This window comes from Atta cephalotes, assembly GCF_000143395.1.
Source record: "Atta cephalotes unplaced genomic scaffold scaffold00011, whole genome shotgun sequence".
NCBI classification, from domain to species: domain Eukaryota; kingdom Metazoa; phylum Arthropoda; class Insecta; order Hymenoptera; family Formicidae; genus Atta; species Atta cephalotes.
This window is the reverse complement of record NW_012130075.1, coordinates 29,258-45,661: the sequence shown is the minus strand read 5'-3', so window position 1 is coordinate 45,661 and position 16,404 is coordinate 29,258. Positions and strand designations below refer to the sequence as shown.

The 16,404-nt window shown below is 36.1% G+C and overlaps 2 protein-coding genes across 2 annotated transcripts in view; one reads left to right on the top strand and one right to left on the bottom strand.

Annotated features, from left to right (window-relative positions):
• LOC105627911 overlaps nucleotides 1-9,151 on the top strand; it is a 38,231-nt gene extending 29,080 nt beyond the window's left edge. The window contains exons 6-13 of the mRNA XM_012209183.1: nucleotides 3,591-3,901; nucleotides 5,807-6,158; nucleotides 6,245-6,597; nucleotides 7,582-7,957; nucleotides 8,044-8,311; nucleotides 8,393-8,578; nucleotides 8,661-8,798; nucleotides 8,927-9,151. Of these exons, the coding sequence (XP_012064573.1) occupies nucleotides 3,591-3,901; nucleotides 5,807-6,158; nucleotides 6,245-6,597; nucleotides 7,582-7,957; nucleotides 8,044-8,311; nucleotides 8,393-8,578; nucleotides 8,661-8,798; nucleotides 8,927-9,151 (2,209 nt within the window). The remainder of the gene's footprint in view (nucleotides 1-3,590; nucleotides 3,902-5,806; nucleotides 6,159-6,244; nucleotides 6,598-7,581; nucleotides 7,958-8,043; nucleotides 8,312-8,392; nucleotides 8,579-8,660; nucleotides 8,799-8,926) is intronic.
• A 2,435-nt stretch (nucleotides 9,152-11,586) lies between these two features.
• LOC105627909 (lipoma HMGIC fusion partner-like 2 protein) lies at nucleotides 11,587-13,948 on the bottom strand. The gene is made up of 4 exons (XM_012209181.1): nucleotides 13,819-13,948; nucleotides 12,995-13,267; nucleotides 12,340-12,453; nucleotides 11,587-11,729 (listed from the first exon to the last, which is right to left on the bottom strand). The coding sequence occupies exons 1-4, from the start codon at nucleotides 13,946-13,948 to the stop codon at nucleotides 11,587-11,589; spliced, it is 660 nt and encodes a 219-aa protein (XP_012064571.1).
• Between the last annotated feature and the right edge of the window lie 2,456 nt (nucleotides 13,949-16,404).

Sequence of the window (16,404 nt, the reverse complement as noted above, 5' to 3'; positions counted from 1 at the left end):
TCGCCAATGTGAGAACAATTCCATTGCATGTAGTTTGATCGCATCTGATATGCACCCGCTTACTACTGATCCGCGATATTATACGTAAAGGCTCACTCTTTTCAGTCGCACTCTGTGATAATCTCTTAATTTTCTCTCTTCAAAATGTACATCTCTGTTTTTCATGAAGAAAAGTGCGACCGAAATGAATGGACCTGTAGTTGATAACTCCCATGCGATTCGCGGCGAATGACCGATGCTGTTCGTGCAATTAGCGCGTGCAATTAACACCGGCGCCAATTTGCCGACAATTTAATTTGCGCGCCGGAGCTATTTGCACAAGTCTCTTGTCTGTGAGCGACAAATCAATTGCTGGAAGCTGGTGCCACTCTGCAATAATTCTTGAAATTCAAACACTATTTTCCAAACATTTCTTTACCGATTACATAATGAATATTTAATTCATAGTCTCGCAATTAAATTTTTCATGAAATTTTTTTTATAATTTTCATTAAAATTCGGCAAAAGAATTAATGATATGCGAAAGTTTTATTATGCATAAGATAAATGTTCCAATAATAAAACTTAGTAATTAAAAAATTAATAATATGAATTGTTTGAACAATATAAATTTGAAATTATTCAGATATTTGTTTAATAACAGCAAAAAATGGTAAATTAAAAAAGTTAAATATTTTATTAAATATAAAAAATAATTTTTAATAAAAACATAATTTTATTTCGAATTATTGAGACAAATTATTTAAATGTCGCGAAGACAGTCGTAGCTTCACTCATTTTGAGACATAAATTGCGTTTGGTTTAGACAATTTACATGGTGTAAATTTGATTATATATTATAATAAAGATAGAATGAAGTTTACAGTACGTGAGCGTCGAAACAAAAGTCATAATGTCTACATTTTTTAATTTTTAAAAATATTATTACTGTATTTACCTAAACACATTATAGCCTACATTCCGAAAATGTGTTTTCAGCGTTATCGCCATATCGATGAAGTGATATATTTTGATATACTTAAAGTATATCAAATGATTTACCATTTACCAAATAAAAAATAAAATTGTTATTTGTCTTATTCATTTTTCAAATAAAATTTTTTTCAACAAAAGGCTCTTTCTTCCTTTTAAAACATTATATATATATATTTTTATAACTAGTTTTGTTATACTGACAAAAAACCCATGATTTTGGAGGGAGTATCACTGAAGATTTATCGAATGATGCATTGACGCTGAAAGCGTGCTCTCGGAACGCAGTCCAAATATATTTTGTTAATATTATAAGAAACTGAAAATTAAATTTAAAAAAGTTTCAACTCAATTATTGATATAATCGATATATATGGTGTAATATATATAATTTTACTTAAACTTTTTCTTTTTTTTTTTTTTTTTAATTTATATGTTAGTATTTTTCAATAATCAACAAAAGTTTTATGTGGATATTAATTCCTTTTGTAATTAATTTTGCTATTAATTAATAGTAAAAATCATTGTTTTTCTTTGCCTATTTAAAAATACGGAAATGATTATTCGTGTTATAAAAAGAAGATCAAATTTTATCGGATGGTGTTATTAATTAATAATAGAAAATTAATTAATAATAGAAAACTTTATTATACCTTCTTTAGTTATTGGGACATTTACTTTATAATGCAACTTGGGAAAAAATTGATATTAGTACGTATTTCGTGACTTGCGACAATAAAAATCTGTATCTTATTCATTGTCTTGATATTGTGCAGAAAAATACGAAAGTCACGGCGAAATTAATGAGATTGTCTGCGCATAATGTTTGTCTTCGTTAAGTCATAAATCTGATGGTTATTGCACCGCAAAAAAAAGACTTTCCATTCAGTTTTCTCCGCGTTATAGACATTAAACCGCACTCCTGTCGGACAGTTATGTGCTACGCGAATTCGATATCGTTAATTACTCTCGTTACATCGATAATGAGAATATCCGGCCCGTTGATACCACGTCACAGAGCTTAACTCGTCGCGCCGCGGTGAAAGAATTCTGAGGGAATTCTCGCGACGAAACCGAGATCAACGAGACCTCTTGTTGGCCGAGGAACGGCCGTTGTAAAATCTATTTTTGCTGTCTTCGAGATTCCCGGCATCAACGTTATGTCGTCGAGTCTCTCGGCAAGATCCCTCCCGTCCCTCCTCCGTCCCATCCAACTGTAATATTATACATGCAGAATACTTCGGTCTGTCGAGAAACCGACAATCCGTCGGACACATTGCGGTGCCACCAGCTTCCATCCATGATGTTCTCGAGCTCCTTCGGTGATACATACATGACGAAAGGAAACAATCAGAAATCAACCATAGCTTATCAATTGCCGTTACACTGCACGAATGTTATGTGCAAAAAAGCAGTCGCGACAGTCGCTGGCAAATGCTAATTCGTGCCGCTTTCTCACTTGCTTCGAGACGACGTGACATTCACAAAAGAAACAGAGAAATGCAACTTGTTCCGTTGGACTTGGCATAAAAACCATCAGAAAGCAGTCTTTCTTTAAGAACACATCTCGTTATCAATCGAGGTCGCTCTCCTGAACTCTTTTTAAAAACTTTTCCAAAGTCAATCTGTGTCAAAGTCTCATGTGGAAATACTTATTTGGAATCAAAAAAATTATTTCTGTTAGTATCAGCTACAGAGTGTCCGATAATAAACGCACTTGGTGAACAACATGATATATATTTCTTGTTGAAAAGAGCTAAAGTGATATTTTTTTCAGAATTTAATCAGAAATCAATTTTTTTAAAACCTGCTCTATTTCATCCGCTCTATTTGATCAAAATGTAATTTATTTTCTTACTAATTTTATTTAAAAATTTTTTATTTGATTTCGTCTGTTAATGTAAGATCTTTTTTCTGTAAAAATTTTTAATTTTTTTTGGAGTTTTTTAATCATATTGATTCAAATGATGTGATTGTATAATAAATTTGAACAGACTAGCATGATTGCAACGTAACATCTCGATGACAAGTGTCGACATGATTTAAAATTTAATTAAAATAACGTATATTGAAAAATAATCTATTATTTTTTCGGGATTATTATTTTTAAACCTTTATATAGCTTTGAGCTATGATAGATTAGACTCTCAAAAACGAATGTTAACACGTCGTCGATAATGTGAAATTTTGTATCTTCCCGTTCAGCGATCTAGATCTTTGAGCTTCAGTGCAAATTTTTATTTTTTATATTGTTCCGGATTGTATAAAAAATAAAATCTGAAAAAATCGCTTTGAATTATATTTATAGATTTAAATTTATCTATAATTTATAATCAAAATTACTGAATCTTGAAATTCCTTGAAAGTCCAAATTTATCAACAAGTATTATATTATTTATTACGTATGTGTCACAAGATAAATGATTTCCTCTTTTATCAAGAGGAAATCATTTTAACTGTTAGCCGGGAATATCAATATACGTTCACCAATGCGTTCACAGGATCGCACACGATGTATTAAGATACGCATATGCACGCATAAATATCGTAACCGCACCGAGCTCGAGAACGCTCTGACACGCGTGACAGCATATGGGATGAGAACCGGACCTGTGCAGTGTGCACGAGGATCGCGTGGACGAGGAACGGCAGCCTCGGCGCGGTGGTGGCGAGGTGGCGGGTTTGGAGGACGTCGACGACTCCTGTACCGCGACGGTGACGTCGTCGGTACCCGGAGCCGGTGGTATTCGTTCACATCGACGCACTAGACCGCTCTCCCTGGCAGTGCAACCTCTCAACTATCACCGCCTCGATCCGGACCCTCGACCGCCAGCGCAGATCGCCACCAGGCATCACCCCAACATGACCAGTCAGGAGAGCATCGGCAGCTGCAGCCTGGACGTCGACCGCTCTGCGTCCGACCGATCAGGTTGGCTATTCTGCATTGAGAAACACGTAATCTCCACGATTATGTGACACGTTATCAATAACAATTTAGTAATCGTCATCTTATTATCGAGAATCATTTAATCGTTTTACGAATAAATTATTCTCTGACTAGACAACTTTACTAGACCATTAGACAACTTGAAATAAAAAAAGTAATTTAACTTGAAACGATCAAATTATTTTTATTTCTTCAAGTTGTCTAGTTAATAATCCCCCTAAATTGCGTATCCTTTTGAAAATATTCGGAAGGAAATCTGGAGATATCTAGAATTCATAATATTTAAAAATCGGGTAATTTATAGATACAAATAAATTAAGGTTTCGAGAGAGAATTAAAAAAACTCAAAAATTGAAATGTTTTTTAGATGAATTGTAGATTTTTTTAGATGCTACTGTTTCTAGGAAGAACATTACGATTTTTTGAAAAAAGAACTTGGCTGCAAGATAATCTTCTCTATCGAAGAGAAGGATCGTTTCTCGTAGAGCTCGGTCGGGCCGAGAATGATTAGAAGCATCACTCGAATGAGGAAGTCATTCCGCGGAAAAAAGTGGAATGCGCTTGAAAGAACGTGGGATTATATTGTACAGTTTATCTGTAAACCAGTTCTTTCAATTATTCGAAAATGTGGCACTTAATTGATGATGAAAGCCGCACATTTAATGTCCAACAATCATGACATCACTTAATCAGAAAAGTTTTCTCTCATACATGGAAAGAATGATTTTGCTGAAACATCTAAAATTTAGTTAGATACAAATTTAAAATAATTTTATTACCATCAAAATAATTATATAAGAAACTGATGAGCTTGAGCGTCCTAATTATTTCATGTTGATGGTCCAATAAAATTATTTTTAAATCTATATTTAGTAAACTTTTAGATACTTTAAAATCCTTCTCTTTCCATGTATAATATTTCACTTTTTTCGTCGAAAAGTAATCGGGCGTTAATTACAAATTCAAATGCATCGCGAATTGATAAAATTTCTCGGGAAAACAGATTAACTTAAATTTAAAAACTTATCTTTTGTATTGCGACCTCAGGTATTTCATAGATCTTTACTCGAAATTCATATAGATTTTCGATGCTTCAAGGTCGGTGGGGGGTCGCCGATCTCTCCACCGTTACTTTCTCGCAGATTGGCGGACGCTTTTTGCTCGGTCAAAATGCCGATCGGATTTAGACTGCAGGCGAGTTTGCACCAAGTGCAAACGCTTCTTTTCCTCGTCGTTGCCAAGAAGGCATTGACGAGGGAGTCTCTCTACCGCGAGAGTCTCTGCTCAGTGTTCCAGGACCGTCGCGGTAATTTAGACGAGCGTGGAGAACTGTCGTTGGCTCATCTCAATTCTGCGAAGTGCGCCGGTTGATCGTAGTCGAGTACTTTGACTAAACTGAATTTCCATCCGGTTGTTTCGACGTAGCGAACTTGGAACCGCTCCACCGGTTCCTAGGAAATAAGGCCACGTTATGATTATGACGCGAATAAAATTTGTATAACGCGAACTGGCGTGTGCATAGTGCGTGGGCGACAGTGCTTTTCGAAGGTGAATGTCTCGTCAGCCGAGCAGTTGGCTCGCAGACGTTCATCGTTAATGAGAGCACAGTGAATCGTGAGATTTCATGAACCTAAATAAAAGCTTGACAGAAGAATCCGAATGTCGACAAATTTAAACATTCTGTTGCGGTTCAATCTACGCAACTTTAGTTCATGATCGTTATAGTAATAGAGCAGCCAAACTTACAGGATTGTAATATTTCTTTTGATTGCGCGGTGTGACGTTCATGATAATTTCTATATTTCTTTCGTTTTTAATTTTTGAAAATAGGAGCCGAAGAAGATCGAAGAATTTTCGCGAATGCTAGATCGAAATTTCCGCTTTCAGAAAACACCGTGGACTCTGTGTCCGAGAAGACTCTGCACAGTCTGAACCTATCGTGCAACGGTGAACCGGTATCGCCACCCGAGAAATTGGCAAACGGCAGCAGTGAGACATTGCAGAAATCACATCTTACTCCCGATGAGAAGAAGCTGAATGCCAGCAATGTTCATCATGGCAGCCCCGAGCCAGAGCTGACGACAGCGAAGAAGCCTAGTTACTTGGGATTGGCGTGCAGTATAAGCGGCTACTCAGGAATCACCAGGTACGATAGTAAATTGAGAGAAGGATTTCGTTCGAGAGACAGCAGTCCTGGCACGAGGCTGATCACGAGGGACACAAGTCCTGCAGGTTTCAGGTAAGGCACTCGCGTATTTTACACCGTGTAAAATCAGTAAAATATACACGCGAATCTCGATTAGATAAATATCTGAAAAATTACAGATCCAACGAGAATCTGAACGTTCCGACGCCCCAATATCCGCCTAAGAGTAAGTCGATATCGCCATTAGCGATGGATAGACAAAACGGATTTACGAACGGTGTGAAGGAGGAGTGCAAGGTTGAGACGTACATGGAGAGCAGAAATTCGATCAGCTTGACATGCCAGGGTTACTCGGAAGTCGACAAAGCAGTGTCGTTGCACCCTCCAACATTTTCCGAACTCAGTCCTATCAGGACAAGCACTGCCGTTAGTAAACGGAGTCCCGGATTGTCACCAATGATGTCATGCGGACAACAAAACAAGTCTATGGGGACTACAGGTTTCTCCTCTCCGAAGCAAGGCATCACTAATCGTAAGAAAAATTCTTTTTCATAATAATTTTAATATATTAAATTAGAGAAATAAAATTAATGTGCTAAATTTATTTCCCTAAATAAAAGTTCTTCATTTTTTTCATATACTTTCTTTAAACTGAATTTAAAAACTTATTCTGTTTTTTATTATTATGAATTAATTTCGATATATCGCATCAAGTTTTTATTTGTATTAAGGAGAACGAATTTCAAAGTTCCACAATTATAGATGATAATATTTCGGGAAATTATAATGTTATTTAAGTTAATGTCCTCGATGAAAAATTCTTTCAAAAACAAGTAATCCGTTATAACATTTGTTACAATGTATATAAAGCAAAATAATTATAATATTGTTCAAATTTATTCGATTTATGTAAGTGCCGATGTTGAAGGAAAATTGAAATGCAGAAAATTTAAATTTTAGTACATTTATTAAATTATATAGGTTAGTCGGCACGAACTTTCCGGACAACCCAATACAAGTAAATATAATATTAGTAATGATGCACATTATTCTTAAATAAGTTGAAAATACAGAATATAATATTTAATTTATCCTTAAGTTCATGTCAATAGGTCATGTTACATTGGCTCTATTTATGTTTTGACATCATCGTTGATGTTTAACAATTGTTGTCTTTCGATGTATGTAAGAGATACATGCGTTATGTAGTTAGTCTCTTTTGTACTGTCTTATTTGCAAGTTCTGTTGTATATTATAGTATATTTCCTTTATTTGCTATTTCTTATAAATTTTATTTTGGATTTTCTTTATTGTTAGCAAAGAAGATTCTAAAAAGCTTAAACGCTTTTGGCGTCAAACAATATTTTTATATCAATTGTTCAATAATCATTTAAAAATACGCACCAATATCTTTTTAGAAAATGAATTAACTCTTCTATATTATTCCTTATATTTTATACTTATTTTTACTTTTTTTTTTTTTTTTTTTTTTTAATTCTTTCCATTTATTTTGCAGTTTCAGGTGCATCGTTTAGCGATACTAGTATTCTAAACGGCTCGTCAGTAGAAGTTGAGAATCAAGTGTTAAACACTTCGTCAAGCAGCGAGAAATCCTTTATTCAACAGCGAGTAGAGCGGCTGTACGGTCCAGGTGCTCTAGCGCAAGGTTTCTTCTTCAAACGCAGCATCACTAAGCTAAACATCAGCGACAGTAGTTTCAATAAATCCAGTAATAACAATGACATTTCGGCAGATAACGCGAACACAGAGGAATCGTTAAAAAATTTGCCTGTTCTGCGACATTTGCGCCCGGAATTTCGAGCACAGCTCCCTGTAGTCAGTAGTAGAAAACCCACAGACGGCACGGAACAAGTTATAAAGCCGTTACAAAGGTGAATTCTATGTTTTATAAGTAAAATAGAAATTAGTTTGTTGAATTTTTTTTCTATTTGATAATGAAATACTTTTACGTTTTCAGGATAATGCCGGTGACACGGAAAACCGAACAGATGAGTCTCCCAACTATAAATTCACCGACCAACGTAATAAGAAGGATTCCGATTACCATAGAAGCTGACATACCGCAACGTGATACGACTAGTAAAAGCATACCTGATCAGCAACCAGCCGCGCCGAAAGTAGTGTTACCTGTATTAGAACCCAGCGCCAGTTCGACAAACATAGCGAAACAAGCACAAGAAGCGGAAAAAGTAGTCGAAGAGAAAGATGGTCATTATTTTATGAAGGTAATTGGAGAATAAATCCGTATATTACACGATGTAAATACTTATATCGGCAATAAGAATTTACACATATTGTGCTTTCAGTTATTGAAACAAGAGACAGATAGACTGTTATCGTTGGCCGCATCTGCAGAGGCCGAATTAGCCAGCGGCGATACTGTTGCACTGCCAGAAGAGGCGGCTGGTAAGCTGCGATCTGCTGCAGGAAAAGCTAGATTATTAGCCTCGCAGAAGATGCAGCAGTTTGAAGGATTATGTCAAAAGAATATCGTAAGAAAATTTCTAATTGGTATTTTATTTAGAATATCAAACAAATAATAAAATTAGCGGCTAAAATATCTTGATATTTTAGAATCAGGTACCAGGTGAAGAATTTCCAACGACAAACGAAGACTTGGCTGGCTTCTGGGACATGGTGATGCTACAGGTTGTTCAAGTAAACGAACTCTTTGACCAGATAGAGAAACTGAGGAAGTCGCAATGGCAAGAGGTATGAGCAAATATTATTGTTGATACGGAATCGACATCTAATTTTTCAATTTATATTCCTTCTATTCAATAAAAATCAAATTCTTGTATAATATTTTGATTCTTCGCGATTACACTTTGTGCACATAGGTCGTGCCAGACAAGAAAGCCGCGTCGGCCTCGCAACAGAACGGTAAACGTCGAGTCATACCAGTCCACAAAGCGAAATCGACCGCGAACAGCGAGGCAAATAAAAAGGCGCGCGAGGCGAGGGAGCAAGCACGACGACAAATAATTGAAGAACGGAGACGAGCGATGCGCTCCAACGCGCAGAATGTCGACAATTCCGTCGAGATCTTTGCTCCCGAAACGTAACGATAAATTGAGTTCGAGTTTGACCGAGCGATACGATCGCTCGTCATTGCGGCTCCTAAGGAATATTAGAGTATATAGACCGTCAGTTCGAACGCGAAAAGAAAAAGAAAGAAAGGGCTTAGCTCATACACGAGACGGTAACATAATCAGCTTCGGCAAAAAGAATCAAATTCGCTTGTTACATAATTATCCATTCAAAATATTATCTTTCGCTGCGTGCACGCGCGCGTGAATTGCACGTGAGTTATGCGCGGCGAGGAACAGGAAAGTATTAAGCAGATAAATCATGTAATATGTGTTGAAGTTGCTAAAAATTTAATACTACTGCAGATAAGAAAGAGGATATACACACGCGTTAATGAAGGGCAGATGTTTACGTTTTGCATAAATTTCTCATCTTTTTTTTTCTATCGAGCTTCGACGTGTCATCCCAAGCATTCTAGCGCAATAACGTGACATAACGATGATGTGTCGCTTCTTGTTCATAAAAATGTTTTATAAACGAAAGGTGGAAAACATTTATTGTAGCATTTTATCAAATTGTTTTTCTACGTTACGTGTCTCTTCACGGACATTATTAACTTATATTTATATAAATAGTAATAAGTTGCGTGTGTGCGGCAGAAGTTAGAAACTGTAGCGACTGAAGAAGGTGTGGCCCCCGCAAGAATCCTCTAGTGGAAATCAGTCGCATTTTAAAAATCAAGAAAGATGCAGCACGTCTAGATTAAGGATAAAGAAATGAATTTGAGAATTTGTAACATATATAATGATTTGATATATATAATATTTTCCGGTGAGAAAATGCATTATTTACTAATTTATTCAGAATAGATTCCATTTTGATAATTCGCAATTTCCTTAACCTAGACAGGCAATTTATTACGTAGCTTATGTATGTAAATAGAATTAATGAATATTTACATTTGCACAAGGCTGACTCTACGCCAAGTGTTCGCCTAATAGCTTTTTCTATCAGACGTCGATAAAGTTTCCCTCATTGAGAGGTATTGTCAACAGCAGTTAGGAGTAAAAAGATTCCTATTATTTTTATTATCATATATATTGCGCGTCTCACGGCGATATATATTATTTTATTATTATTGTTCTAATTATGACCATGTGTAGTTACACTCTCACATTTCCCGCGCGAAACATGGACGTATAATTTAATTCCGTTCTCTTCAGAAAGAAAATTCCGTTCTCAATAATACGATGTTTCCAGGTTTCGCATATGAGATTCATCGCGCCAGAAACACTCGATCGCATACTTTCTGATTCTTTGTAAGATGATTATATTTGATAAATCATGAAATATTGCACATAACTCGAAATGTTTGTCGAGAAAAAGAAAAAAAGAGGGAGAGAGACGTATTTCGGATGCGAATGCGTAACAGATGCTGATAATATCCTCATTATCGTGACGGATCTCTGCGACGAGAATTCGACTGTGATCGACGTACGTGTCACATCCGCCGAATTTGACATTCCTGCGACAAGAGTATCTCTCGTCATGATACGATACACTTTTCTTCGCGTAGTTGTACGATAGCGTTACTCCTCGGCGTCCGATCAATGGTCAGCGGTTCTAACGGCAAGTCATCAACCAAATAACACTCATATTCTAAGTAAATAATCACACGCGTGTCGTCACACACGAACTGTAATCGCGATTTTGTTATAATGTTACATTTCTTATTATAATTGCCAATTACACTCGTCTTATTCGAAATTTTCATACAAATTTCCGAATAATTTATTGATTGTCGATTCCCTTGGTGCCTTCATTATTTATATGTGTGTATATAATTGACTGACAGCCGATAATTTCATATACCTATTTAAGTTATACCATTCGACCGAATTTCACGAAATTTGTTGAGAATAAAATGAATAAATTCTATTATATATATTTATCAATCAGGTGTGCCTGGAAACAGTGGGAAAAATTAATAGAGCTAACAAATGTTGAGAAATCATTAGATATATTCTTTCGTTGTGACAGTAGAATACATTCACCTTTATTCACATCGAGTGAACAAAAAACATCCATTTTATTTTATATTTTTCTTTAACATATAAAAACATGTATATGATATAAAATAGGAATTCTCTGCAGAGCATCGTAGGCGTCAATATAAATTGCGGCAGTAAGTGTGGGAAGACGGTAAGTATCCGATACTTGATCTTCATGCGTACAATACGTCGCGTATGACATTCAGCAATATTGTCCATTTCCCTCGCAAGCCCATAATTAAATTATTCGTGCAACAATTTCGACCACGATAAAACTTTCGTTTCCATTTTGCTGCGCGATGAACACAACGAGGTGAATATTTCTGGTTGCACTGGTTTTCTTCTAGTATTCCATTTTGACGCTTCGCATCATCCATTACACGGCGAAGCCAGACCCCTCGCTGATTTTATTTGCATGCTCAGGCTAAGCATATTAGGGTCTTTCCTTCGTTCATTTTGTCTTGGACCTTGTCACTGGCCGTCGACTTCTCTGCTTGTCCGCTAAAAGCGGCGCAGACGAAGGTGAGAGCGACACCGATCGCCGCGCTATAAAACGCCCAACCTGAAGAAACGATCTTTTTTAGCACAAATAAGAAGAAAACACTTTATATATACTATATATTTTATATATACACACTTTATGAGAGTGGATCTTAATATTTTTTTAATAAATTTATATATAGTTTCCAGCACTTCAAACTGCGCATCAACACAGTCGGTTTTGAAACGCAATTTCAGTCCTAAACTGAATAATAATCTAGTAAATTAAATTAAATGATAATCAATTTAATAATAATAATCATATCAGTAATTAATCATATAATTAAATTAATTTTTTTTTATATTTTGTAGACTTTTTAATTTAATTCAACACTAGTCTAATTTTATTTTACTTTTTTTTGTGTAGTAAAAGAGAATCTAAACAAAAAAAAATCATGATGACATCAAAACAATATAAAAATAGCTCCAAAATGATTATTAAAAGTCATTTTTCATTTCAAAAATCACGATTTCTTTTACACTATCGTGCCTTGTTTTGCTTGGCGAACAATGGCTACCACAATTCTTAGAAATGTTTTTTATAACTGTAATTATTTAAGAACTGTCTCTTAAAGAAAAATATAAAAATCCGATTTTAAAAACTAATTTTATAATTTTCTAATTTAATTTACCAAGACTGCAGTTTGCGAGATAGAAGGCATCGGCTTCAGGACCGCAGATCCTCTGTACTCTCTCAGCACCCCAACCGGCAGGATACAAAATCATCCCAAAAAGATATAGTATTCCTATAAAAATCAATGTGCGAAATCAGAACGACAATACAAAGTACGCTTTGCATAGATGCGTTTCCCGATTATTTGATTTGTAGAATCGTGACAATGAGATCACTTTTTAAGGCATGTATATTCGTTGATTATTCCGGGCACAACCTTTCGTCACAATGGAGATTGCGTCATTCGCACTCTCGAGACACCATTGTCAGACTGAAAGCACATTACGCACGCGGAATACTCAGCTGCAACGAAGCGATCATTGCTTTCTGAGATCTAACGTCATTCTTACTAATGTCACGCTGAGAAAAGGCCAACAATATACTTTATACGTATATCGGAGCTAACGTTGTATATAAGTTTCTAAGGAAGAATTGTTGGGATCTATAAATCTCACTACATGTGAAAGAAAAAGAAATACAAATCTTTTTATAAAAAACATCGCCCATCACTTCAAGGATTATTTCAGCCGCGAGCTAAGAAGCTTATAGTCGGGGTTTCATCGTTTCGTCATCCCATCATCTCAATCCTCGCCTCCGTTGAAGAGCAACATTACCGGCAACGGCTTGCGCCACTCCCGCCAGATTGAAGATGCTCTTACGGCCGATGCTCTGCACGCAGCATCCGAGCAGGGCGGCTATCACGGTCACCGACATCGCCGCCAGGCCCGCGGACAAGAAAAACAGGGACGCCTTCCAGCATCCCGGGAAGACGTTGGAGTCTGTCGCAAAGCCGTCGACGTTGAAATTCGCGCAGTGCGTCTTGCCGAATAATCTCGTGCAACGATTGAAGATCCCGACGGTTGGTGTGTATAGTTCCGTGCCGTTTTCTATAAAGTTTTGAAGCAATGACTGTGACGATATTAAGGATTATTTCGACACACGAGATTATCTTTTTTAAACGATAATTAACTTAAAACAATATTTCTAATGGACAGCTTTATTTTTAATATCCTTTTTACATTAATAATTAATTCTATTAATTAACGTCATAGTTTTATAATTATCCAAGCAGAACAATAAGTCACGATAACGTCAGAGTGACATTAAAATGAATCGGAAATGATGAAAAAATAATAATCATTTTAGCATTATTTTAATATAATGACTTGTTGTTCTGTTTTGGTATTATATATAATATTTTATATAATTGGATAGTTATTTGTATTATTTAATAAAATAGTGCTGATCGATTAAGTTATATAATTTGATAGTTTTATTTATATTATTTAATAAAATAATGCTGATCGATTAAGTAACCGGAGTTGGTTAAAATGATCCTAATGATTCACTATAATTTATCTTGATAACAAACAACGGGAGAGGAGGGGGGGGGAGAGATTTCGATACATACTTTATTTGAATTGAAGAAGCTACTTACTTGTGTCCTTAATGGTCGGTGGTCCTACAAGCCATCTGGGAGTGATGAGGCCTGATAAAACTGCCATCAACGCTGCCAGAGATAAGAGCGTCCATAACAGACTGCGTCCAGTGACTATCACATAGCACATGCTGCCGATCTGATTGATTCTTTATGCCATTCTTAGATCGTTCGACCGTGTCTAGAAAAATAGCATATCAATCCGTCATAAATTTTACATCTACACCCAATTGGACGCTAAATATTGCAATTACTGACATATTTAATGAATTCTCATTCTCATTAAGAATTCTTCAAATTCCCGCTAAATAGGAGTCGATGTTAGTAATTAACGCGATCGTGCTCTTGTTGCCCCTTTACCAATATTCGTTTTTAATGAGGGACCGTGAATAAATGCCAAAATAAATGCCTTTCATATTAGTATTTCGAGGAAAAAACGCCGCGCGTCGTTGTTATTCATGGTTCTCTTTCGTCAAGCGCGGGCATTAAAAGCGTGGCTGCGATACGGACCGAAACACGTAGGATACACAGGTCTCGGGTTACGGTGCAGCGGCCAACAGTTACAACTTTTTATTCTGATTTCACGGAAATCGTGAAAGGGCACGGGGGCTCCTCGCCGGGTATAGAAATCACTCGACCCTCGGATCTAGCTCACGACACACCGTGGAATCACCGACAAACGGACGCCGTAAGACATCCGTTTCGTTCGTGATCGACTCTGGGATCAGACCTTTGCGGTCGTCCTGGGAGATAGCGGTCTCTCAAAAGTACCGCCAGTAATTTTCTTGATTGGAACAATAGATTAAAATAAGACTTTATGAAGAATTTAATTATATTTTTTAATTCAATTTTAGAAAAATTTTCAACTTGCGATAATTCGATTTATCATAGAAAGAACAATTTTGCAGCAGCATCTAAAAATTTAAATTTCGATTCGAGATTTGTATCTAAATTTTTAGATACTTTAACAAACCGTGTTTTTTTTTTCATAAAGGGAATGCGAGAAAAATTCCTGAATAATTTTATTAGTAGTGGTTAAAGGTGTTAAGCATTTCTAATTTATTTGTGCGCGAGCGCATTAATATGAACTTAATGAAGATTTCTTTTAAAAAATGATCAACGAAAAAGATTAATTCAATCACTGCTCGTCCTAGTTTTCAGCCGGAATAGCGCCTCTCTTCTCAGCGTGGGCGGTGCCTTTTCGCCTTTTATGCCACACATCTTGCTCTCTCTCTCTCTCTCTCTCTCTCTCTCATTCTCTCTCTCTCTTTTTCCTCTCTCTCGCGTGCGCGCGCGCCTCTCAAAGTTCCCTTGTGCTCTTCAAACCCGCAAACTTTAATCATCCTGGCCTCTTCACCACCAATCGAAAGGTTTACTTTGATCTCTACCGGTAACGAACCAACAAAGCAAAATGCGATCTGTATATCAAATATGAAAAAGAGATGCTTTCGATACTTGAATTTTTTAGCACAAATAAGCGAAAAAAATCATATTCAATCAAAGTGGATGTCTAATAATATTTCTGCGTGAATCTTACAATTTCCAATTTAAGCAAACTGTCGATTATTTGTTGGTCTTGCGACACATAATTCTAAATTAAAAATAAATTTAATAATAATAATATTAATAATAATAATAATTGACAAGCAATTTAATAATATTAATGTTAATTCGAACATCTTAAAACACTGTAAAGAACTCATTACGAAAAATATTTCAATCAGAATTCGAACCTGGATCTCTCTCTAACATATTTCATGTTGGACATTTTATCGACTATTTGAATTTTTTATGCAATCTTATAAATATTTGTGAGTTTAAAGATTCGTCTCTTCGAGCTGCACGTCAAATTTCAAAGTTAGACCCAATTCAGTTATCGAGAAGAAAACATTCAACAGTATTATCAAAGAATAATATCAAAGAAATTCGTTGGCACTCACAATCGGTGCTGTTGTCGCTTTTATTTCCGACACTGTCTGCGACTCGCAACCACTTCACAGAATGTGTTTACTTAGGATCACTCCCTAATCGCTGTTTATATTTGCGTTGTCTCGAACCTTGTAACATAAATGAATCTCTCTCTCTCTCTCTCTCTCTCTCTCTCTCTCTCTCTCTCTCTCTTTTTGAGAGATGACATTGATGCATTGCGAGGATGTTGTAAGAAAACATTCCTTTAAACCAGATTAATCAATCTCTTCAGCATTTTGACGATCATATGAAAATCGGATCATATAAAAATACCTTACTTTTTAAAGCGTTAAAGCATTATTTTCAAATAACTATATAAAAAAAATATCGACTACCTTTCATCCTCCTGATATATCATAATCCACCAATTAGCGATAATTAGCTGCCATCGTCGAGCGAGTCGTTATCGCTTCCACTTAAGCGATTTTCCATTGCGTTTAGCTCCTTGTTTCGGCGTCGATAGTCCGCATTCGCGTGATAGTCCGTCTTACGTGTCGTACGTGATTAAGAATTAATGAACGTAGCTCAATCGTTCAATTGACAATCTATGCAAGTCGAAATGAAGAGAAACAAGCGCTGCATTGGAGGCCCGTTGCATGGGTCGGCTGCTGAGAGTGC

Coding starts and splice junctions, on each gene's coding strand:
- LOC105627909 (XM_012209181.1), bottom strand. CDS start 13,948: ATGTGCTATGTGATAGTCACTGGACGCAGTCTGTTATGGACGCTCTTA. Junction 13,268..13,818: donor ACCGACCATTAAGGACACAA/GTAAGTAGCTTC, acceptor AAAACTTTATAG/AAAACGGCACGGAACTATAC. Junction 12,454..12,994: donor AGTGGCGCAAGCCGTTGCCG/GTAATGTTGCTC, acceptor TGATTTTTATAG/GAATACTATATCTTTTTGGG.